Source organism: Lygodium microphyllum, unplaced genomic scaffold, assembly GCF_053477565.2.
Source record: "Lygodium microphyllum isolate KBCC unplaced genomic scaffold, Lygodium_microphyllum_v1.1.10 scaffold_79, whole genome shotgun sequence".
In the NCBI taxonomy this organism is placed as follows: Eukaryota; Viridiplantae; Streptophyta; class Polypodiopsida; order Schizaeales; family Lygodiaceae; genus Lygodium; species Lygodium microphyllum.
In genome coordinates this window covers 410500-435218 of record NW_028229562.1, presented here as the reverse complement: position 1 = coordinate 435218, position 24719 = coordinate 410500, and the positions used below count along the sequence as shown (strand labels likewise).

Genomic DNA, 24719 nt, shown 5'->3' with positions numbered 1-24719 from the left:
AGAACATGATGAACTCAAAGACAATAGACCGGAGAAATGGAATCCATACATCAAGGCTCAAGAATGTGTATAGTGGTACAGATTGTGGACAACTAGCAGAGTGCTGCAATCTCCCTCTCATCACCTAGAAGAAGAGTGTGCTGAATGGCCGAATACGACCGTGTACAACAGTGGAGGAGTTGAGTGGCCTTTAGATGGGAAAAATAATACAACAGTAAGGATGATTGATTAGGTTGGCTGCATTGAATGCGGCCCAAAAATATAGTCGGCCAGCATCAAATGCACCACCATGAAACAAAAATGTACTCAAGTAATGAGCCCTCACACCCAAGCTATGTGCACTGCTAATACGCTCTCTCAGATCACTGGTTATTAGTACAATAAAATATACCGTGATTAAAGACTCAGCATAGTACATACAACCATAGTAACATGGACGGGTTTTGGGGATGGGATAGGGAGGCGAATAGGGAAGAGGGCAAGAATTGCTAGAAAATGGCCATCCCTTGTTCCTATGCATACAACAATCATAATTAGATAGGACCATGGATACCCAAGCAGTGGGTGAGCAAGCCACCTCCAAGGTGCCTTCAAAGGATCATGACCACGGATTCCTTGCCTTTGGCCAGATTCCCAAAGTGTCCCCTCATGTGAAATAGACTACGAGTAGAGACTGCTTTTTGTAAAAAATCCCATCATGAATTGAAAGGCAAACTAGCTGTAGAATTTGAATCGGCCAGACTTAGTCAATATTGTGAAAAGCGACTCGCAAGGTCCACCATACTAGAGATTTATTCATCAGGCATTGGCAGTTTATTGTTGTATAGTTAGTACTCTTGGGCGTAGTTACTCATTTCTTGTTCATAGGTTGGACAATTCTATATGGTCACTAGGACATTTCCAGCATTTTCGGGCAGTTGGGCCAGCGAGATAGGCTGCATAGGATGCCATGTCGCAGTCAGGTTTTCTGCGTAGCATTTATTGTGATTATTTTATTGCTGCAGTTGTATTTTTAGTGTTTGAGGGCGGGTGGGAGAGCTGCTTGTTGACACAGGGTTGAGGCGGATGTGTGAAGCAGGAGAAAGGAGCAAAGTTGCTGTTTTTTGCAGGTTTTTGCTGTTTGTGAAGGAGAAAAGGCTATGTTTTTGGCCTTTTGGAGCAGATTTTGAGTTTTCATCGCCTTTGGCGCTTGAAATAGGTTCGGGATGAGTAGAGAAAGCTCTAGCAGGCTGCATTTTCAAAGTTAGAGGAGGGTGCCCCTGTTTTTGTGCAAGATTATTTGATGTTTACTTAATTGAATAGATCAATAACACAAAATTCAATTCATACTTATAGTTTAGCATCCCCATGGAAACCATTGAGGGAATTCATTTATTTAGGTGGCAATGTCTTCCAAGATTGGCATGGAGTTTCAAGCTACTATGGACCATAAGGACTCCATGTTATCGGCTCTTGCTTTCAATGAGAAACTTGATGGGGAGAATTACCACATCAATTGCTCATAGCAATCCTGAATGTATCCCGACTCTTTGGCAGAGTGCAAAGCAAGAATGTAGCCTTAAATTGTTCATCAATCTTGAACTCCAAGGCAACCAGCTGGCTGAAAATGGAGTTAAACTCACTCAAGTGAGTAGACATTGGTGTACCTTCTTTCATACGCAAATCCATAAGCTTTTTCAGCCAGTAAACTTTGCTTGCGGCACTCTTCTGGGCATACAGTTCTTCTAGTTGAGACCAAATAGCATAGGTAGAATCCAAAGCTTCAATGTTAAATAGCAAGGCATCAGAAATCGATAGCTCGATGGTGGAGCGTGCAAGCTCATTTAACTGATCTCAGTCTTCCTATTTCATATCTGCGGGCTTTGCCCCTTCGGTCTTAATCGGCCTTGCCTACTTCTTTTGCAACAGGATATTATAGCATTGTTTTTTCCAGATTTCAAAGTTATGTGCTCCTTCAAGCTTCTTAATGTGCATGAGATGACTGTTGTCACTGCTGTGAGCCATGATTTTTAGCCCAAATGTGACCAACAAATTCAGCAAATGCAAGCTCAAACTGTCACACAAGTGACCAACCAACAATAAATAACCACGTAAAAGAAGAAATTTCAGATTTACAAATAAAATTTCAAAAGCACTAAACTTTGTGCTATAGCACTCCACAAATAATCACAGCTGTTCCAAGGACAAATACATCACTTTACATGAGAAGCTCCAAATTTTAGCTGCAATTTTTGTTGTACATGCACCCATGGGCACAAAATTTGACACGCACGGTCAAAAGCCCCAAAATTTTTGTGTTCAAAGCATCAACTATACATTTGCACTGTCTCTGACATGCATAGAATAGGCTAATTTTGCCAAAATAGAGCAATTTCAACAAACCACCAAAATTTTCCAAGTGCTAGGTATCCAAATTGGATGGAATTAAATCCGCATGTACATAAAATGACCAAATGGTGCACAAGTTTCGCCCAAACAGCAAAAGCTTCAAATTGCATGGGGTCCAATGTGCATCAATGTCGAGAAATTGGGTAAATTTCAGCCCAATTCTTGCATGTACATGAAAAGCCCCAAATGTCGGAGGTAAATTGTCACAAATATTTGCAATTTCTGAGACAAATATCATTGTTGTGTCTTGCTCGCATAAATTCTGGACCACGTCTGGTTGCTCCCTGCATGCATGGTCTTTTGCCTCAGACCAACACCCCACCTGTTGCTTGAACTATTCGCCTGGTCAGCAGCTAGCTGTTGATGGCACCCACTCTCGCTTGCCGTTTTGTCAACACGACTTGTAGCTCACGGCAGTCTATTCACGAACTACTTGAGCTGTCAATAGCCCTTGGTTTCGGGAAACGTGTAGAATCTATGACTAATACCAGTTTGATGGAGCTTGACGGAGTTGAGAGTGTACACGACGGATAACACACATAGAGAGTAGAGAGCAGTAGAAAGGAGAGAGCACGGCACCTTTGATGTTTGGTACAAAGACTAGTGTACCTCTTTAGGTTTTTGATAGATTATTATGAAAGTACAAATGTGCTAAATGTGCTAAGAGTGTGTTCTCACCCGTGCACATATAAAAGGCTTGATGGCCCTTTACTCCCAACAAGCCCTTCTCCCTTTCTCTATCTCTTTCTTCCTCGAAATGTGTCCCTATGATCCAACTTGCACACAACGTATGATGCAAGCCTAACTCACAAAATAAAGGGACTAGACATTAGACTCACCTCTTAGTCATAAAGCCAAATGGACTTATCTCCAAGCTTAGGAGCTAGCAACACTTCAGGTCATGACTATATCCAAGGTTTGGTGTCCCATATCACTAGCTCATAGCATCTCGATGTATGGATGCATCGACCAATGGGCCAAGAGTCCAAGAGTGTGGTCACACAAAAATGTGCACAATAGGGCCTTGAGTCCTATAAATAGGACTCAGCTGCCCTAACCTTGAAATGCCCTTGGTGTATTTACAACAAGCCACTTCATGACATTGTGATCAATGCTACTAGCGCCCATTCGGATATCCAAGGATGTAAGACTTTCTCTCGAGTATGATACCATGTCAGTTAATGCAAAATGTGGCACGATCTCAAGCCATTTTAATTATTTTTCTAGCAATTGTCAATATCTCCTGCATATTGTGTAGAAGGTCGACTATAGATTGCATTTTCATCTCCTCAAGCTCTGTAGCAATCATTGGTTTTGCCTTATAACTACATAGAAGCATAAATGGGCTATAAGCAATAGCCGAATGCTTAGCATTGTTATAAGTCTCAATTTGAGGAAGACAACGCTCCCAATTAGATTGTTTGTAGGAGACATATGCATGTAACATATTCTCCATGGTTTGATTTGTTCTTTCGGTTTGTTCTATCGGTTTTAGGATGCTCCAAGGATGGAATGTGTTAGCCTGCTCTTATTTAGTCTCAGTCTGTCATCTCCTGGTTGTGAGCTCCTGTCAGAGTCTGACAGGAGACAGAGGAGCTCTGTCAGTGTGTTTTCAGGCTGCCTTAGTATGTATGCAGCCCTGGGCATTTTACAGCCCAGTTCTGGGCTGTTTTTGGGGTGACTGCCCATTATTTTGGGCAGTCGGACCAGTTCTGGTCAGTCGGACCAGAACTGGCCAGTCGGACCAGATCTGGCCAGTCGGACCAGATCTGGCCAGGTCGGCCAGTTTAGCTGGTCGGCCAGTTTTCTGGCTGGGGGCTATTTATAGCTGCCCCCCCAGTCAGTCCAGCATTCATCTCTTTCATGCTCTGCAGGTTCAGCACTGCTCCCTCCGTCTCCGTCTCCGGCATTGGTGCTGCCTCTGCTTCCAGTCTGTCCTGGTTCCCTCACTGACGCTCCGAGCTGCGTGCAGGGACTGTTCTGTCCATTCCAGTGTATTCAGCATTCATCTCAGTCAGTGCAGATTTTCTTCCTTCATTCTCTGCTTCATCTCTCCTCTCCTCTGTGTTCGTGTTCTTCTTTCGCTGCGCACTCTCACATGGTATCATCGCCTGATTGAGAGCACGGAGGACGCGAGAAATACCTTACTGCTGCTGTTCACAGTCCCACAACAGCCAGGCGATTCCTTCAGGAGGCTGCCAACAGGTCTACACCAGCCAGGCGACTGCATCAGAAGGCTGTACAGCCTGCGTTTGCTGTACACAGGGGCTGCCACGTCATCCAGTGACGCAGCAACCTTGCGTTTGCTGCCAGGCGACCTCCTCTGCTGCAGGGCGACCCTCCTACAGCCTGCGTTTTGCTGTTTTGCAGGTCGCTTCTACCCTGGCTGCTCCTATCCTGCAGGCGACCTCTGTCTGGGCAAGTTCCCGGTGCTGGTGGTCTCGATTCTGGTGTTCGCCATCAGATCTATTTGCGTTTTGCAGATCCAGGTGGCTGTAGGCATTTTCTGCCTGCATCTTGGTGGTTGGTGACCACACTGTTGGTCCTATTTCGTCAGCGGCACAATTTTCTTTGGTATTTTGCAGATTGGAAGATGTCTTACCAGTTTTCAGGCTTTGAAGACTCAGAGGATGAGCTTCTTTCTCATCATTCCTCTGAGCGGAGGCGGGACTATCGTGAAGTTCGACAACGGGATGACCCTCCTCACACTCGTCCTTCTTCAGTCCATGCATCTCAGAGGGTTCCATCTACTGCGAAGGTTTCTTCAGTGAAGACTGCATCTACTGTGCAGATGCCTTCCTTGATTCCCTCTATCCAGGTGCCGATTCTCCCTTCCTTTCCGAAGGAAGACAAGTTGGATGGTTCCAACTATTCCCTATGGTCATGCAAGGTGGCTTGCATCCTTGATACCTTTGATCTGTGGGATCTTGTTTCTTCGCCCATCGACCGACCCCCCGTGGATTCGTCCGATGGCACCTCTATGGACCGTGCAGCCTTATGGGATCGGCTCAACTCTCGAGCCCGTTCCTTTCTTTTTATGAGTCTCCATGATTCTGTTCTTGTACATGTTCACAGGTTAAAGACCGCGGCGGAAGTCTGGACAAAGCTTGCGTCTTTGTATCAGCACAAGACCTTTGCCCACAAGATTTCCCTGGAGAAGAAGTTGCGGATGCTCAGTCTTGATGGTTCTTCTTCCATGAAGGAGCACATCACGAAGATGGAGGATATGCGAGGCGAGCTTGCCTCTCTTGGTCGTCTGATATCGTCTGAGGATATGGCGATGATTCTGTTGACTCAGCTGCCATCACCCCGCTATGATGTCTTCTACACCAGCCTCATCACTACGAGAACCCGTGAGACTCTCCTATGGGAGGAGCTTTCCCCGCTTGTCTTGGAGCATGACGAGCGACTCAAAGAGGTGGGAGCCAGTGGCTCCACCAAGGCATTTACGGCTGCCACAGGTGGTGGCAAGAAGAAGAAACAAAAGAAGGAGAAGTCCAAGGACAAGAAGGAGGAAGATAAGAAGGATGCGAAGGAGAAGAAGCCCAAGTGTCCCCATTGTGGGAAGGGCACTCATCCCGAGGAGAAGTGTTGGCAGAAGTATCCCCATTTGAAGCCTAAGGAGAAGGACTCGAAGGCGGCCCCAGCCACAACAGAATCTGCGTTTGTGCATCTCTTTGTTGAGGAAGACACTGCCCTAGCTTCTACCACTCCGGAGAAGCCTTGGCTCGTCGACAGTGGCGCATCTTCACATATGACCTTCCGTCAGGATTGGCTTCAGGATCTTCGTTCCAGAGGGGGTACAGTCACCATTGGTGACAATTCTACAGTTCCTGTTCATGGAGTGGGGACTTTACCTATGTTTTCCGACAGGCGGTCTTCCTCCGCCAAAGTGCTCTATGTGCCTGATTTGGGTTTTAACCTATTATCTGTGCATGGTCTTACTCAGTTAGGTACCCGCGTTATTTTTACTCAGGATGCAGTCACAGTGGAGGATGCTTCTACAGGTGATGCCCTTTGGACAGGTACACAGGAGGGTGGGCTTTATACGCTCACAGCCTTGGCTGCGCGGACTTCCCATGAGCTTGGGCTACTCTGGCATGCTCGGTATGGTCATTTGAACCTTGATTCTCTTCGCCGGGCTTCTAGGAGGAAGATGGTGGAGGGACTTCCTGATTTCCCTCCTCTTCACACTGTGTGCCCTAGCTGCTTGAGGGGCAAGCAGCACAGGCAGCCTCACCCGCAGGTTGCTTCTAGGAGGGCTACTTCACCGCTTGAGTTGGTTCATACCGACCTTTGCGGACCTATGGGCACGGCCTCCCTTGGGAAGGCCAAGTATTTGATGCTGATTGTGGACGACTTTAGTCGTTATGTGTGGCCTTATTTCTTGGAGTACAAGAGCGAGGCGTACTCCCGTTTCTGTGAGTGGCAGGTGTTTGTGGAGACCCAAACAACTTCCAAAGTCCGTGGTGTTCGAGCTGATCACGGTGGAGAGTTCACTTCTCACCTTTTCTCTCAGTTTTGCAGGGATCATGGTATTCGGGTGGAGTATTCCCATCCGAACACACCATCAGAGAATGGTGTGGTGGAGCGTGCAAATCGGACCATGATTGAGATGGCCCGATCTATGCTGGAGCATAGGAGTCTTCCTCATTTCCTTTGGGGTGAGGCGGTGGCTACAGCGGTGCATATACGCAACCGCTCTCCGACTTCGGCGTTACAGGACATGACTCCATATGAGGCTTTCTTTGGAAAGAAGCCTTCCGTGTCCCATTTTCGCATCTTTGGGTGCGATGCTTTTGTCCATGTGGACAAGAAGAAGAGGAAGACGAAGTTCGACTCTAAGTCGAGAAAGCTTATCTTCGTTGGTTATAGTACGACCACGAAGGGATATCGGCTCTACGACCCGACGACGCGGCAGGTTGAGGTGAGCAGGGATGTGATCTTTGATGAGGCTTCGGTCTCTGAGGATCCGATTGATGGTTCTATTTCCGATGTTACTTCGTCATCGACGGACCCCCCCCCACCTTCTCTCCCTTCACTTCCTTCCAGGATCACCCTTAGCACCCCCCCTATTCCTCCTCCTCCTTCGGCTTCCCTTACCCCTTTGGTGGATGTGCCTTCGTCTTCTACGAGCTCTTCTACCGCCTCTTCGGGATCTTCACGGGATACACAGCCTTCTTCAGATGCGGAGGATTTACCTTCACTCGGTGAGGGGGAGTCCCTCTCCGATTCGGGTGCTTTACAGGTTCCGGAGACCCCCCGGTCTCCCTCACAGAAGGAGTCTCTCAGGATTCCTTTATGGTATTGCCGGCTCATGCAGGATTCAGGTGTTACTCACTTTCCTGCTTCTTCTACAGGTCCTCGTCGATCAGCCCGTTTACAGGCCCAGCGGGACAGTTCACTATGTGTGAACTATGCTCTTATGTCACAGATTCTTCAGGATTCTGAGCCTTCCACAGTGGAGGAGGCTCTTGCACAGGATATTTGGAGACAGGCTATGCAGGCCGAGCTCGACTCCATCGAGCGAAACCATACGTGGGAGCTTGTACCGCGTCCCGCGAAACGGAAGGTGATTGGTGTGAAATGGGTCTTTAAGACCAAATATCTTGCAGATGGCTCCTTGGACAAGCATAAAGCTAGGCTTGTTGCCAAGGGTTTTGCCCAGCGTGCAGGGTTGGATTACTTTGAGACTTTTGCTCCTACAGCTAGGATGTCCACCATCCGAGTGCTTTTGGCTCTTGCTGCACATCACCGTTGGCCTGTCTATCAGATGGACGTCAAGTCTGCTTTTCTGAATGGCGTTCTTGAGGAGGAGATTTATGTTTCACAGCCTCCTGGTTTTCTTGTGCAGGGGAAGGAGGATCATGTCTACAGGCTGCGGAAGGCTCTTTATGGCCTAAAGCAGGCCCCTCGTGCTTGGTACCAGCGGATTGACCGCTTCTTTCTACAGAGTGGCTTTGCGCGCTCCGCTTATGATCCCAACCTCTACTTACGGGTTGTGGATTCTCTTTCGGTGTTTCTCATCTTGTATGTGGATGATCTTATTATTACAGGGAGCGACACTCAGCAGGTGGAGCATACACGGTCCATTCTACAGCAGGAGTTTGACATGACGGATCTAGGGATCCTTCACTTCTTTCTAGGTCTGGAGATCTATCAGATGGCACAGGGCATTTTTATCTCGCAGCACAGGTACATCTCCGAGCTTCTTTCGGAGTTTGATATGGCTGAGTGTCGGCCTATCTCATGCCCTATGGACCCTGAGTCCAAGCTTTTGACAGCTGGAGTCCCTCTTACCGATCCCACCCGTTACAGGTGCCTTGTCGGCTCTCTTATCTGGCTGCTTCACACTCGGCCGGATATCTCCTTTGTGGTGGCTTTATTGTCTTCCTTTATGCAGACTCCTACCCAGGATCACTGGCAGGCGGCCCTGCGGGTTCTTCGCTATTTGCAGGGGACTCGATCCTTTGGGATCATGTATGGAGATGGGATTACCCTTTCTGGATGGAGTGATTCTGATTGGGCAGGTGATGTGGATTCGCGACGATCCACTACAGGTTATGCTTTCACCCTTGGATCTGGTGCTGTCTCTTGGAGCAGCAAGAAGCAGCCTACTGTGGCACTTTCTTCTACAGAGGCTGAGTATCGGGCCCTATGTTCGACCGCTATGGAGGCAGTTTGGCTCCGTCGCTTACTCGCGGAGATTGGCTTTTCCCAGACCGGACCTACGGAGCTGCGCGTGGATAACCAGAGTGCTCTTGCTCTGGCCAAGAACCCGGTGTTTCATGCTCGTACGAAGCACATTGAGGTTCAGTATCACTATGTTCGAGAGCGGATCGTGGATTCGGAGCTGGTGGTGGTCTATTGTCCTACGGCGGCCAATGCAGCTGATCTCTTTACGAAGCCTTTGCCTCAGGCTTCTTTGCTTCATCACATGCGGTTCTTGGGTCTTCAGTCTCTCCCAGGAGTTGAGAGGGGGTGTTAGCCTGCTCTTATTTAGTCTCAGTCTGTCATCTCCTGGTTGTGAGCTCCTGTCAGAGTCTGACAGGAGACAGAGGAGCTCTGTCAGTGTGTTTTCAGGCTGCCTTAGTATGTATGCAGCCCTGGGCATTTTACAGCCCAGTTCTGGGCTGTTTTTGGGGTGACTGCCCATTATTTTGGGCAGTCGGACCAGTTCTGGTCAGTCGGACCAGAACTGGCCAGTCGGACCAGATCTGGCCAGGTCGGCCAGTTTAGCTGGTCGGCCAGTTTTCTGGCTGGGGGCTATTTATAGCTGCCCCCCCAGTCAGTCCAGCATTCATCTCTTTCATGCTCTGCAGGTTCAGCACTGCTCCCTCCGTCTCCGTCTCCGGCATTGGTGCTGCCTCTGCTTCCAGTCTGTCCTGGTTCCCTCACTGACGCTCCGAGCTGCGTGCAGGGACTGTTCTGTCCATTCCAGTGTATTCAGCATTCATCTCAGTCAGTGCAGATTTTCTTCCTTCATTCTCTGCTTCATCTCTCCTCTCCTCTGTGTTCGTGTTCTTCTTTCGCTGTGCACTCTCACAGAATGGACAATTGAGTTTTCAATTTTTTGAAAAATCGTTTGCCAGAAATGACCTGTGAACTTAGGATTTTGGTCATTGACTATTTCATCAGGCAAACCAAAAGTCTCTAAAGGTGTTTGACAAAGAGACCTGACAACTTGTGGCTTTTTACAGTCGTCTTTGTAGCAATGAATTGAGCCATTTTCATCAATCAGTCGATCACAACCTAGATTGAATAATGACCTCCATGTTTAAGGGCAATGTTACTACAAAATCCATAGAATTTTGACTCCACTTTGTATTGGGAATTTGTGAAGGATGCAACATCCTCACATGTTTGTGCTGTTTACCTTTATTAAATTGACACTATGGGCACTCATGCAAATACCATGGTCTTAATTGTGACCAATAAAATAGCGAATAACCAAGGCCAAAGTCTGGTATATGCTAAGGTGTATAAGGCTCGATGCATGTGATACTCATAAAATTTTATTGTGGATATTGTGATCATGAGACATACACTTTGCATTGTTTGAAAAGCAATCCGTTACAAATGTAATGCTTTTCTACCATCTTTCTCTCAGTAGTTTACTTTTAGGTGTTTGGGACACTAAAGCTTCTTGAGCTACTAGATCCCTCTTGAACTAGTGGCTAAATCATAACAAAGTGAAGACCAGTTTAGCAGCACCCTTCAAGAGAGAGAGAATAATTAGTTGAAATTTTATAACAAAATTAGATATTAACATCAGGAATTCAATTAAGAGTATCAGCAACCATATTAATTATGCCCTTTCTATAACGAGTTTCAAAGTCAAACTCTTGGATAAGCTCAGTTCATCTTGCCTTGTGGCCATGGAGATGAGGCTGATCACAAAGGTATTTCAATGAATGGTGGTCCGTCCAAATAATAAATCAGGTGAGGTATAAATAAATGATGCTATACTTTAAAGTGCATGATTACTACCAATAATTCCTTCTCTTGGGTTGTGTAATGTGTTTTGGCGTTTGTGAGCTTACAACTCTTAAATATGATAGGTCAACCATCTTGATAAAGGATAGTATCTAAACCATAATTGCTCGCATCTATATAAACCTCAAAAGGTTTATTTGGATTGATAATCTGCAATATCGATGCAGTGGCAAGGAGTCGTTTCAATGTTCGAAAACATTGATTGAGCTTACTAGTATATAAAAAGTTGCTTAAGGGTTCCTGTCCACTCAAGGGTTCGTGTCCACTAGTGGACAGGAACCCTCAATGCAATGCCTCCTCTCGCCTCGGATACCCTTAAGCAAACTTATCACGGGTTCATCGATATGAGCATAGTTCTTTATGATTTTTTGAAAAAACCTAGTAAAATCTAAAATTTTAAAACTTGCCTTATGGTTCTTGGAATAGGCCAATCAAGCATAGCTTGTACCTTTTCGAGATCAATCGAGATGATACGACCAAGATATAACAACTCCGTGTGAAAAAAATCGCACTTGGATAGTTTGATAAATAATTGCTTTTATCTTAAGAGACGTAAGATGATGCAAAAATGTTTCGTATGTTTCTTCTTCGACTTACTATAGATAAGGTGGTGGTTGAGAAAAATAACTATCCACTTTTCGAGATATGGATGAAGCAAGGCATTCATCTTTGCTAGAAACTTGCAAGGGCATTAGTCATTCCAAAAGGTAGGACCAAAAATTGAGAATGCCCATATTGCGTTCGAAATACAGTTTTTGAGACTGAGCAACACTGGGTTCTGAAAGTCCTGCTATGAGCTCGCTCGGTGGCCATTATGTCTCTTGGCAATCTTATAGAATTAGCCAGAAAGAGAAGAACGAGATATCTAAGCAACTTCAAGACTATTTAGCTAAGGGTTTAATTGAGCCAAGCGAATCATGGATGTGCATGTTCTTTTTACTAAAAAGAAGGATGATATGATGCCCTTTTGTGTCGATTAGAAAGGTCTCAACAAGGTGACCATTAAGAATAAATATCCATTACTTAGGATGGATGACCTTATAAAATTGTATGGTCTAAGATTCTATGAGAAAGTGGAAGTCCGTTAGATAGCTAGGACGGAAAGATGTCACCATACTCATATAATGCACGATCTAGATACTTACATTTAAATTCATATTTAGATTATTAATAAAAGAAATTGAATTACATTGAGAATCATATGCTTGAACTTTTTCAATAAAACAAATATAAGTAGTAACACTTCGATCGGAAAAACATTGAGTGAACTCCTACTGAAATGTACATTATTTTTTGTGATTTCAAAGAGTAAATAATCCTAGATCATATGGAAATGACCACTAAGCTTTAAAAAAAATATACGATTTTTATAATCAATATACGAGGAATAATATTTATCAAAGAACCATGGCATCCTAAGAATGACATTGTCATGGTTAAGGCTCATGAGTCGGAAATCCATAAGTTGATGGTACTGTTGGATCAAAAGATTCAAATTTGGTACCACTTGATTCTAGCAATCCATAGTAGGGCCCTTTGTGTATGGGACACGATAAAAGCTACCTTGTGGAGGTACAGTCTTTGCATCAAGTCCGAAGAAATAAAATTATGAGTAGAACCATTATTGAACAAAACTGTCGTCTCTTAGCCATTTATACGCCCAATGATCTTTAAAAGGTCATGTGATCCAATAACAATTTTAGTAATTGAACTACTATTGCTATTATCTACATCAATAAAATAATCTTTGAATAAAATTTCGAAATATATATGTGGAGCTTTAAAAGTATTTAGCGAAGTTTGAGAAGCAGACTTCGCCTTCTTGCTCTGGAAGCACTCACAATCACTGAAAGTGACCCATCTGATGACAAGTGAAGCCACGGCTCTTGAAGTAATCCTTGTTGTGAGTGACCTTGCACTTACCATACTTCTTTTTATACAACTTCTAAGATGGTTGATGAGTTGCTGTTGGGATAGTTTATTTCTTTGACTTAATAGATTGAGGTAATTGGATGGGAACTCCTCGTTGACTAGTTGCACATACTTGCAACCAAAGTATTACCAAAATTCTTTACATATCTATAGATGCTCTTGATGGAATGAAGTGGATTGTGGAGCACCTCATTCTAGTAGTTTGGCGACAATTTGAAAAGGCATCACATGTAGAGCAGTACTTGAGGATCGTCCAAATCCTTCGTTTTGTGCAATTGTCACGAGGACGTGAAATTTTGAGATGCTTTAATCTTGTTATTAACATTTAATTAAGTTATTAATCAAATGTGTAAGGTTGTTAAGCACATGTGATGCACATGGTAATTATTTCATGGTAATCGGCTAAGGACCCCGAGGATGTAGTGAGTATCGAAGGCAAAAGTTGTGATAAGTTATGCCAGCTAGGCTTTGGGAGTCAATTGGTATCAGTTTTGACCTTGGGGCAGTTGTTTGGCCAATAAGTGTTAGTGGTGATACTAGGGACTATCATTAATTAATTAATTAATGTTAGTGTAAGGGTTAACAAAGGTTGGGGACCACTCTAGGTTGCAAATGGCCTAGCCAATTTAATTATGGATGGGCACATTTAATTTTGGGCAGGGTTTGAAGGGTTGAAAATAATTTTTAGGATTATTTAATTTTGAAAATGAATTAAATGACTGGATAATGTTGAAAAATGAATTTAAAAGGTTCCCACTTGGTGAAAATGGCCATACAAATCCAAAAAACGTTTTTAGGGTTGGGTCTTAACCATTTAGTTAGTTTACAACTTGGGGGAGAGAGAGAGAGAGAGAGCTCTTGGTCAAATTTTTGATCAAAGAATAACAATCTGCTTGTAGAAGACCGCCATTTAGCCATCCTCAATGATGCCATACACATATCTATACAAGAAGAACTAATTTTTACATTTTTCATTTTGCATTTTGAATTTTGAGTTTTTTGTGTGTCTTTAGTTTTGTTTCAAAGTTTGCGATTTGCGTTTTCTCTTACTCTAAGAATCCAATCATTCCAATCTCAATCCAACAAATTGATTTCTCCTAATTTGGCCTTTTTACAAGGGCTGCATGTAATTCAGAGTGTGCAAGTCACAGGCACGGATGATCAATGTTCCACACACACAAATGACAGTGAAAATTATATGCTCCATTGTGAGACTCGAATATAATAAGGCTTTACAAGTCTACAACTTTGTTATTTGCAATTTTATGCCTTAAAAGAAAGAATTATAAATCTTGACTTTCATAGTCATAGCATTCGATTCTATAAACAAACAATCCAAAGTTATACGTTACCAAGGGGCCGGCAACAACATTGTTGATCAGGTGACAATATTTTGGAGGTGTTTGGTAGTAGGTGATCACATTAAACGCAGGCTGGAGAATTTAGGGTTTTCTTACGAAGAAAATCAAATTTCTCTCTCATCTCTCCAACCCATTCTCAAGAGATCTCAACATTTCTCAGTCATTTCGAGTAGATCTCAGCCAAATTTGCTGGGCAGCAGAGAGATCTCTATTGTAAACCCTAAATTTTTGTAGAAATTAGGGTTTGACAGTCACCTCCAAACTCGTGCCAATTGGTGAAGGCATTGTATATTGAATTGAGTGCTTGAAATTTGTGTAATATTCAAGGAATTCAGATGCCAGTCCATTCATTGCAATTTGGGGCAGAATCTGGCCAGTTGGAGGTTCCATTCGTGCAAGTTGTGGGTGAAAAATCAAGGGGCAATTGGCCCGAATTGATTGATTGTTGCTACAGCAAAGAGGCTTTTTGGAACAACAAATGAGATTGTGAATCTTAGCTTGTACTCATTCCACTAGCAATCAAGTTAAAGAAATACCGAAAGGGGCGTTAGTTTTGGGGCCAACACGGTGTCCAATGTTCTAGATTATTAAGGTGATTTGCGCATTTCAAGCTATATTCATGTGGTGATTGCTGTAGTTAATTGCTTAATCAAGGAATCACCTCCCATTCCAAGAAGAAAGGCTGGTATCATGGTTCCATTGTTGGGATACCACTCAATCCCTTGATTTGGTGGGCCCGAGGCACTTGATTGTACTTGGTGCTAGTGTTGATTTTTCCCCTCAGCTGAGAAATTATAGCGGTATGTCTTTGTATAGTGAGATGCAATCAAGTAGTGATAATGTCTCTCAATATGAACATTCATATGGGAATGAAGGAAATGCAATGCCCACCTTGGACAAGGCTCAAACCATGGACAACAAGCTGAAAATGTTGCTGTTGGGCAAGATGCAGGGCCTTCAAGGCATACTGAGGTTGATGACAAGCAAAGTGAAGAGGAATTTGATGACCAGTTTAAGAATTGGATGAGGACAACAACAACTCTCTTTGTTGAATTGGCAAAGGATCCTCAGTTACCCGATTTTTGAATGCTTTGAAGGACAACAACAAAGACAATAAGAAGAAAATGTCCTCTACAACTTGGAACAGCAAGGTACATCGAAGACAATGCCAAAGCCTTCATTTGAAGCTCCCAAAGATGCTAATGGAGTAGAACAATTTGTACTTACAGGGCAAGGAATGCAAATGCAAGGCCATCATGGAAGTGTCAAACCAATGGATACATCAATATTTGATGACTATCAGACATTACAATTACAAATGTTGCTTAGTATATGCCTATATATTAAGACTAGTATAGGTGATATTTTACTTGAATTGGTAGGTTATTAATAATAGTAGATTTTGGATTTTGCTGCACAATGTGTGAGAATTTTGATCAAATTGTCAATGACAAGCTTTAACAAGCATAATTTTTGGTTAAGCTTCATTCTATCCTTTTTTATTGAAATTTTGGTGTGTTAGAACTCATCACAATGCTTCATAAACCTCATAGTATCATGAAAAAGGGTAGCCCACCATAATTGGGATTGCAAGGTTTTTTGCGCATTGGAATCTCTCTCAAAATGGCTTCTTGCAATTATTGTGTATGTTTGCATGCTATGATGGGGCAACCAAGATACTTTGGTGGAAGGATGATTTTTCATGCTATGGTTGGAGAGGCACCACATACGGGAATGCATGGCACGAATCCCTATGGTATGCAGCAGCCAATGCATGGTGTGCAAGGTCCAATGTATTCGGGTATACGTGGAAATGTGCAAAAATCTATGTATGGCAGCATTAGTTTGATGCCTAGGGCACAAATTAGCATGTTTGGTAAGGCATATGCACCTTGAATGCTTATGGGGCTCAACAAATGAATGTTGGTCATGCAAATGCTTTGTTTGGTGTTGGTTTTGATGTGAATTCAAGGAGTACACCTTTTTGTAGCAGCCAATGTATGACAACTTGACACCCAAGGGAGAAGCAAAAGACTATGATGAGGGTGGAAAAACAGAAGTTTGAGTTCTTTAGTGGTTCACAAGATAGACTAAAAGCTTTGGCTTTCATTTAGCTGTTTGATGCAGCCTATTCACGAGGGAACTTCACCATGTCCTTGAAGATTCGAAAGGCAGCCAGTTTCTTGGAAGGGAATGCATTGCGTTGGTGGTCCACTCTGGGTAGAATTCAAGCAAATGTTTACATCGAATTGGGTGAGAAGTATCTTTGAGGTGGACTTCATGACAGCTTGGAATAAGATGGATACTAAGGAATGTAAGAATTTGGAGCAATATAATAAGAAGTTTTGGGATGCATTGCTGCCTATTACTTCTTATCGCCCCATACCCCTTCATGAGCAAGTGGAAAAATACGTTTGTGGGTTACCCAAAGAAATTGGGAATTTTTGCATTAAATCCACTATGTCTAGCATGTCTTAGCTCATAGAGATTGCTGCTACAATAGATGCTTTGTTACGTGGGAAGGATGTAGGCTTCCTAGAGAGTGGGGAGAAGCCGAATAAAAAGAAGTTTACATGGAGAAAAGGGAAAGATCTGAAAATCAGTTTGCAAAGAGGCCAAAACGGCAAAGAAGGGGCTGGAAAACATTGGCACAACGTAGGGAATTGATGGCTGTAAACAAATGTTTTATTTGTGAACAGGAGGGTGATATTGCAAGGGACTCTCCTAATAGGCAGCAAGCTGGAAAATAAAAAAATCAGGGAGATTCTAAAGGAAAGAAGCTTGGACATTGTGTTCAATGAATTGCATGAGCATAGGCTGGTTATCAATGACAAGAAAAGTAAATTCTATTTGCATGAAATCCACTATTTGGGACATTGTATCTGTTGATAGTATTCTCATAGACCTTGCAAAGGTGAAGGCAATACGATCATGACTACCTTTGAGAAATGTGCATGAGATCCGCAGCTTCTTGGGTTTATGTTTTTACTATAGAAAGCATGTATGTAGATTTGCTCAAGCCTCAAATTGTATCTCCATTGTATGCTTTGTAGAAGAAGGATGTGCCATTTAGATGGACACTACTGGAAATTTCAGCATTTGAAAAGTTGAAGGAAAAGATGACTTTAGATCTTGTGCTTGTGTTGTCCAATCTAAAGAAGTCATTTGTAGTTCAATCTGATGCATGTGGTAACAACATTAGGGCCGTTCTTATGCAAGAGGGCTGAGTTGTGCCTTATAAGAGCCAAATTCTCTATGATGCAGAAAAGAATTTGCAAGTCTATGAGAAAGAGCTCTTGGCTATAACTCATGCATTGTCTACGTGAAAACATTATTTGTTGGGGGTTGATTTTACAGTGTAGATAAACCATTAGACTTTCCATACCTTCTTACGCAGAGAACATTATTTGAGAAGCATATGAGATGGGCAAATTTTCTTTCTATGTTTCATTTTTAGATTGTACATATTGAAAGTAAAACTAATGTTGTGGCTCACGCATTGTCACGTAAGCTAGAAATTTCAGTCGTCATCATGGTTTCACACTGAGTTGAATGCCATGAAAGAGCAATATATTATTGATTTAGACTTTGCTTATGTTTTTGATTAGCTTTGCAATGGCTAGAGATATGAACACTTTGTGCTAAGAGATGGATTTTTGATGATGCATGGACGGCTGTGTCACAAAGCAATTAGGGCTTAGAGTTATCATTGAAAGTCATGCTCTTCCGTATGCAGGACACAGAGATATTGATGTCATGGTCAAGGCAGTGGAGCATTTCTTTTATTGGCCAACTTTGAGGCATGACATAGAATAGTTTGTTAGGACGTACATCATATGTCAGAAAGTAAAGCATGATAGGCAAAATATACCCGGTTTATTGTAGCCCTTGCATATTCCAAATAGGCCTTGACAGAGCATTGTAATCGACTTTATTTTGGAGCTTCCTAGGACACCTATAGAGAATGATGAGATATGGACTATCATTTGTAGGTTTCGCAAATGAGCCCATTTCATTTCGTTGAAGAAGGAAATAAATGCTAATCATATGGTACGGTTGTTTTTGCAGCACATCTTTAAGTATCATGGTATGCTAGAGTTGATCGTTAGTGATTGAGACCCTTGGATGATCAGTTTATTTTAAAAGGGATTGTTTGAGAATATGGGTATCATAGTGAAATTCTTATCATCCTTCCATCTGCAGATAGATGGTTAGTTTGAGAAAGCGAATTCCAAAGTGTTAGATCTTTTGAGGTGCTATGTTTTAAACCACAAGACACAGTGGGAGTAGCATTTGCCCTTGGTTGAGTTTTCTTACAACAACACAATGTATAATTTCACTGACAAAGTTCCATTTGAAGTGGTTGAGGGTGGCAAGAAGGGACCGCCTATCTTGCAAACTAAGGATAAGATCTTTGAGGCTGACCGTTATGTGGAAAACTTAGATGTAGCTTACACAAAGATAAAGTATGCACTTCAAAGATTATAGGGAAAGCAAAAGAGGGCACTTGATGGTTATAGACGTGCTTTGCAATTTGCAGAGGGCGATTATGTATTCTTGCAATTTGAAAATGCAAGGTTGAAAAAAATTAAAGGAAGAGAAAGATTGCATCCGAAGTTGAGAGTATGAGATACTATGGGCCCTTTCCAATGTTGGAGAAGATCAACAATGTGACGTATTGATTGAAATTACCTTCACAACGGGGGGATACAAAATGCCTTTCATATTAGTTTGTCAATGCCTTTTCATGGTGATGTGCTAGAGGATATGTCTGCGGAAATTCAACCTAAGGTTGAGGAGCTGGATGAGATTTTGATATCCGAGGATATTTTTGTAGAAATTCAGCTCGAGGTTGAGTAGCTGGATGAGATTTTGATACTTAAGAAGATTTTGTCAGATAGGAAATAAATGTCAAAGGTAAAGTCTCTAGGTAATACTTGGTGGAATCTCAGAACTATTCACCAATGAATGCTAAATGGATGGAAGAGGATGACTTGGTAGACCATCCTCAGTTATTGTAGCTTTACCTAGATGCCTTTCAGCTAGAGTCCGACTTTAGTTCGGGCTCAGGCACGTTCACTGGAGCAGGGGTCCGGAGTATTGCCTGTTGCTCAAGGGGGAGGTAGCACTTCCACTCCGCCACTTGTGGATAGCTCTCGTATATAGTGGATCTCGGATGTATTTAGCATGTATCCAAGCTATTGTGCTGAGAGTATGTTTGCCAGGAGGTCACTACTTAATGCACTAGTCACTATGAGATGTATGTAGAATCTAGATGAGTATGAGTTTCACTCCGGCATCAGAACAATACCTTTGCATTAGCTTATGATCAGTTTGGCATGAATTTTGCCTCAATTTTGAGACAAAAAATCTAATCAATTTCAGCTCAGTTTTTGATCAGTTTGAGAATTGATTATGATCACTTTTGGAACAAGTTTTGCATTTGTTTTTGCATTGATTGCTGGTCAATTTTTGCAATGAGTTTGGGGTTACATTTGTAGTAGTTTGTGATGAGTTCTCAGGTCATTAAGTGATTAGTATATGATCAGATTATGCTCATTTTTCAATGGTCTACAACTGGCTCCATGAACAACTACATGTTAGTAAATGCCATTGATAGTTTCAGCTATGCTTTATATTGAATTAATGCTTTTCTATGGTTGATAGATAGAACAATTGAGAAACATGAGTTATAGATGCATCCAATGAGTTTCTAGCAATAATTCTGGATTGATTTTCAGTTTCTTGTTGTGTATATACTGGTTGGAAATTTTCTACAGGCTTGGGACATGTAGTGTAGCTGGACAATAGTACACAATGTTGTGATTGTGATGCCTTATGGAAATTCTAGTGCAATATGATTTTCCTTTGGCACAATGTAGTGCAATCGAGGACGATTGCAAGGATTTCAAGGAGAGGTTTGTCATGAGGACATGAAATTTTGAGATGCTTTAATTTTTCTAATAATATTTGATTTAAGTTATTAATCAAACGTTCAAGGTTGTTTAGCACATGTAATGCACATGGTAGTTATTTCATGGTAATAAGCCAAGGACCCTGAGGATGCAGTGGGTGTCCAAGGCGGAAGTTGTGATAAGTTATACAGGTGGGCTTTGGGGGTCAGTTGATGTCAATTTTGACCTTGGGATAGTTATTTGCCCAATAAGTGTTGGTGGTGATACTAGGGAACACCATTAATTAATTTTTGAAATTAGTTTTGAGGATTATTTGATTCTAAAAATTAATTAAATGACTGGATAATGTTGAAAAATGAGTTAAGAAGGCTGCCACTTAGCAAAAATACTCATGCAAAGTAAGAAAACGTTTTTGGGGGTTGGGTCTCAGCCATTTAGTCAGTTAATAACTTAGAGAGAGAAAGAGCTGTTGGTCTATTTTTTGGTTAGAGAATAACGATTTGCTACAGAAGACAACCATTTGGGGGCCTTAGGAGGTAGGGGTTAGCAAGGAGTCACCTTCCAAAGGTTGGCAATAACATTGCTGATCAGATGACAGCATTTTGGAGGTGTTCGGTAGTAGGTGACTGCATTAAATGTAGGCTAGAGCAAGCAACGAGCAGAATTATGGTTTTCTTGTGAAGAAAATCAGATTTCTCTTTTATCTCGGCTTTATCTCACCTTCTCCAACCCATTCTCAAAGATCTCTGCTTTTCTCAGCCATTTTGAGCAGGTCTCAGTCAAATTTGGTGGACAACAGAGATCTCTCTACTATAAATTCTAAATTTTTGCAGAATTTAGGGTTTGACAGCCACCTCAAGACCTGTGCCAATTGGTGAAGGCATTGTATACTGAATTTAGCACCTGAAATTTGTGTAATTGTCAGGGAATTCAAATGCCGGCCCGTTCATTGTAATTTGGTGCAACATTTGGCGAGCGGAGGTTCCATTTGTACAAGTCCTGGGTGAAAAATCAAGGGGCAATTGTCCCGAATTGATTATCTCTACAACAAAGGAGATTGTGAATCTTTGCTTGTACTCATTCCATTAGCAATCACGTTAAAGAAATACCAAAAGAGGCACTTGTTTTGGGGCCAACAGTGTGTCCAATATTCGAGATATTTAAGGCAATTTGTGCACATCAAGTCATATTCATGTGTTGATTGCTGTAGTTAAGTGCTTGATCAAGGAATTACTGCCCTTTCCAAGAAGGAAGGCTAGGTTTTCAGCAACACATCTTAAACTTGTGTGAATATGCATCCAAGCTTTTTTTCCCCATATCAAGGTCAAATAATTTTTGAAAAATATCAATCTAATCATCGGTCATTAAATGTTTTTGAAAAACGGATTAAAATTAGCCCTTGTTACTAGCTTAGGGCATAGCCTTGCCCATCAAGCATATGCCTTCCCTATAAAAACATGACTACCTTTTTGAATGTTTAATCTATTATGTTAACAACGAGGCTTGCTTGTCTTCAACTAGATAGATAAATTTGAATGCAGGCTGATCATTCTCAGGCAACAATATGGCATGTATGTGTATTATTGATGTCGGTGCCTCCACTGACTGAGTTGCAGGGGCCACCTTTACCAACATTTATGAATTATTGGTAGTTGGTTGCTGTGATAGAGTTTCAACATCCATACTTCAGTTTTCCAGTTTTTTAAAAGGAAAGTATCTAGGAGTCTAATATTTGAGAGAGTGATTTTTGTGCACCATGTAAAATACTATTGATGAGAGTGTGGTCTTTTTGCAATGCAGGTTTGGCACAAAGAATTCCCCAGCCATCTGTCTACCTTATTGTGGCTTCAATGTGAATTTTCGATTGTGATTCTTGATCTAACAATGGTACGATTTTCTTAAAATCAGTGTTGGTTATTTGAGTATGCTTGGAATACATGCTTTGATTTCACATCTCATGGTAGTAATATGCTGGAAGCTCAGCAGAGTTACTGACTCAAAGTTATGTTATGCAGATTTCCAGCAGTTATAATTTATTGAAGAAGAATGTTTTGATCATAAAAGAAATCATAAGTAGTGAATTTCCAATGTCTAAAACATAGACATTGGTGTGTGCAGGTGTTGGGCATAGCCATGGCACTTAATGGAATTATGGGCCTTCCAATGTTTGCGGGTGTGGTTGTAACAGCAGCATGCAGCTTAATGCTCCTTGTTGCTCTTCCTCATCTGGTACACGATATGTTAGTTATCTCCTTATGAGTGCGAGGCTTGAGACAGCTGCTCCTTGCATGTAGTTGCTACTAAACAATTGCAGCTATTTGAACAGCAGAAAGCAATTTTTACTGTTTCAAATGAATGTCGGATACATGCTGCTGTTTTTTAACAGTACACTGTAGCAATATTGAAAACACTTCCTGTGCTATCATTCACAGTGACCCGCGATGATCGATGGGCTAGCAAATATGCAGCTGTCATAATTAACAACCATTAATAAAGAGTCTTGGGTTGCACAGTACCAGTTTCAAGAAACTAATTGTTTGAAAATGCAGTAAGCTTGGCACCTTAGATACGAGTTAAGGGTATGCTGGTTTTTCTCAACAGGATCCATTTTCAGTTTTCAGTTGTTGGTTTTTCTGAATATGTTCCATGCTTCAATTTACAGTCATAATTATACTTGTAAGATGCATGTGATTGGTATGAAACAATTGTAGCTCTGCTTGAATGGCAGACAATTTATATTGCTTTTGTTCCTCTTTCAAATGTATCTCAGACATATACTGTACTTCATAAACAGTTTCTGTATTCAAAACACTTCCTGTAGTAGTGTTCCCAGTGAGGATTAATGGGCTAGCAAAGTAAGCAGCTGTGATAACTTGAAAGAGTCTTTCAGGTCACAGTCGAAAAAGTAATCATTGAAAAAACGGTGCATGCAATGGAGGTTGTCACTTCAGAAATCCTCAGCCACAGGTGAGGATTGATGGGCTAGCAAAGTAGATAGCTGTGATAACTCAAAGAGTTTTTGGTTTCACTTAGTACGAGTTTCGCAAAGCTACCTATTTAAAAAAAAGAGGGCATGCAATGGAGGTTGTTACGTAAGAAATCCTCAGTCACAGTGAGGATTGATGAGCTAGCAAAGAACACAGCTGTGATAACCTGGAATCTTTGGGTCGCATAGTATGAGCTTTAAAAATCTAGTAGTTGAAAAAATATCGCATAGTATAAGTTTTAAAAATCTCATTGTTGAAAAAATAGAGGGCATGCTGGTTTTTCACAATAGGTTCCATGTTTCCATTTGTACTATTTCTTAGTCATGACTATGATTGTGAAACAAGTAATTGCAAACAACTCTCTAAAAGAACACAAAAAAAAACCGAGGGAGCTCAACGAGTGGGGGCTTGCCCAACAGCCATTGTCTCTTGGAGCAGGCTGAGGGAGAGTGTTGTCCTTTGAGAACCAATCCTGAGAGATGCAATCTACCAGTGTCGATGATTTAGGCAGCAGTGGAGGGAGCAAAATGCAGTCCTCACAGCAGCAGGATGTCGGTGAAGTCTCTAGGCAGAAAAAACTCAGGTTTGCAGGCTGAAACACAGCCCAATCCATGGCAGTAGATGGAGATGATGGTGACATCAACTGTCTGCCTCATGGTTTCTGTAAGGGCAGCTGGCACAGCAGCCACTTCGTTGCAGGGGCTTCCTTTTCACGTTTTGATGAAGGTGACAGGCCAATGCCAGCAGCTTGCACTCTACTTACTTGAGGCAGATGCCAGACAGAGAGACGCCGAACCACTACAGCAGCCATTTGGGCATCATGAGGGCTGCCATAGAGAGCCCTCACAAGCTTCTATCCCCCATGGAGCCGCTCTCTGATACCAGCCATACTTTAGTGCTCTTGGTTGCAGTCCTTCAGAACTGGGGCTGCACATTTGCTGTAGGAGGGTGATCAGATAGAGCCATAGAGATCATCAGAGGCCATTGCTGACTGCCCATATCTTAGGAGGGGAGATAGAGGCTGCTACCATGAACGTGCAAGGCCATCATCATGCGCTTCCAATGGCGGATGACTCTCCACTTTATTGAGGACATATTGGCCATTCTTCAGCGGTTCATGAGGGGCCTTCTCAGATGCCATATAACTCTAGTTCCTCACGAGTCTTGTTTCCCTCTGGCCATCATTGTGCTCTCTCATGAGATAAATGTACACATACCTTGCTACTGCATATCATGGTTGTGGAATCAAAGTAGTCTCAGCATGCTTTTATTAGTTTCAACACTTTAGCTCTAGCTTAGGCAACTTTTCCTGGGTTATGTATGTATTGGAATTGTGACATTACATGTGTTGGGTCTGAAAGGACACTTTGACCTCTATAGAGATGTTAATATAATCACACATCCACCCACCCATCAACCCACCCCTAGCAAGACACACCCAAAACCCCCCTCTTCCTCTACCTTCTTTTTCTCCCCCTTTTCTCTCTCTCTCCTTGCCTCTCTCTCAGAGGATTTTGGCTTGCTTAGTTGAGTGATGATACTATCCGGATTAGAGGTGCCTTTTCCTTTTCTCATGGAGCTACGAAGGCATCAAGAGAGGCCTCTACAAGTGGAAAGCCAAGGGTTTCAACCATAGATCA

At 42.3% G+C, this 24719-nt stretch overlaps 1 protein-coding gene across 2 annotated transcripts in view; it reads left to right on the top strand.

Moving 5' to 3' along the window:
- The window catches only part of EIN2 (NRAMP metal ion transporter family protein), a 66312-nt gene that overhangs the window by 2387 nt on the left and 39206 nt on the right, over positions 1 to 24719 (top strand). For both annotated transcript variants that reach the window (XM_087674065.1, XM_087674066.1), the window contains 2 exons: positions 21893 to 21979; positions 22211 to 22321. In XM_087674065.1, the coding sequence (XP_087530191.1) occupies positions 21893 to 21979; positions 22211 to 22321 (198 nt within the window). Of the gene's footprint in view, positions 1 to 21892; positions 21980 to 22210; positions 22322 to 24719 lie in introns of those variants that run through there.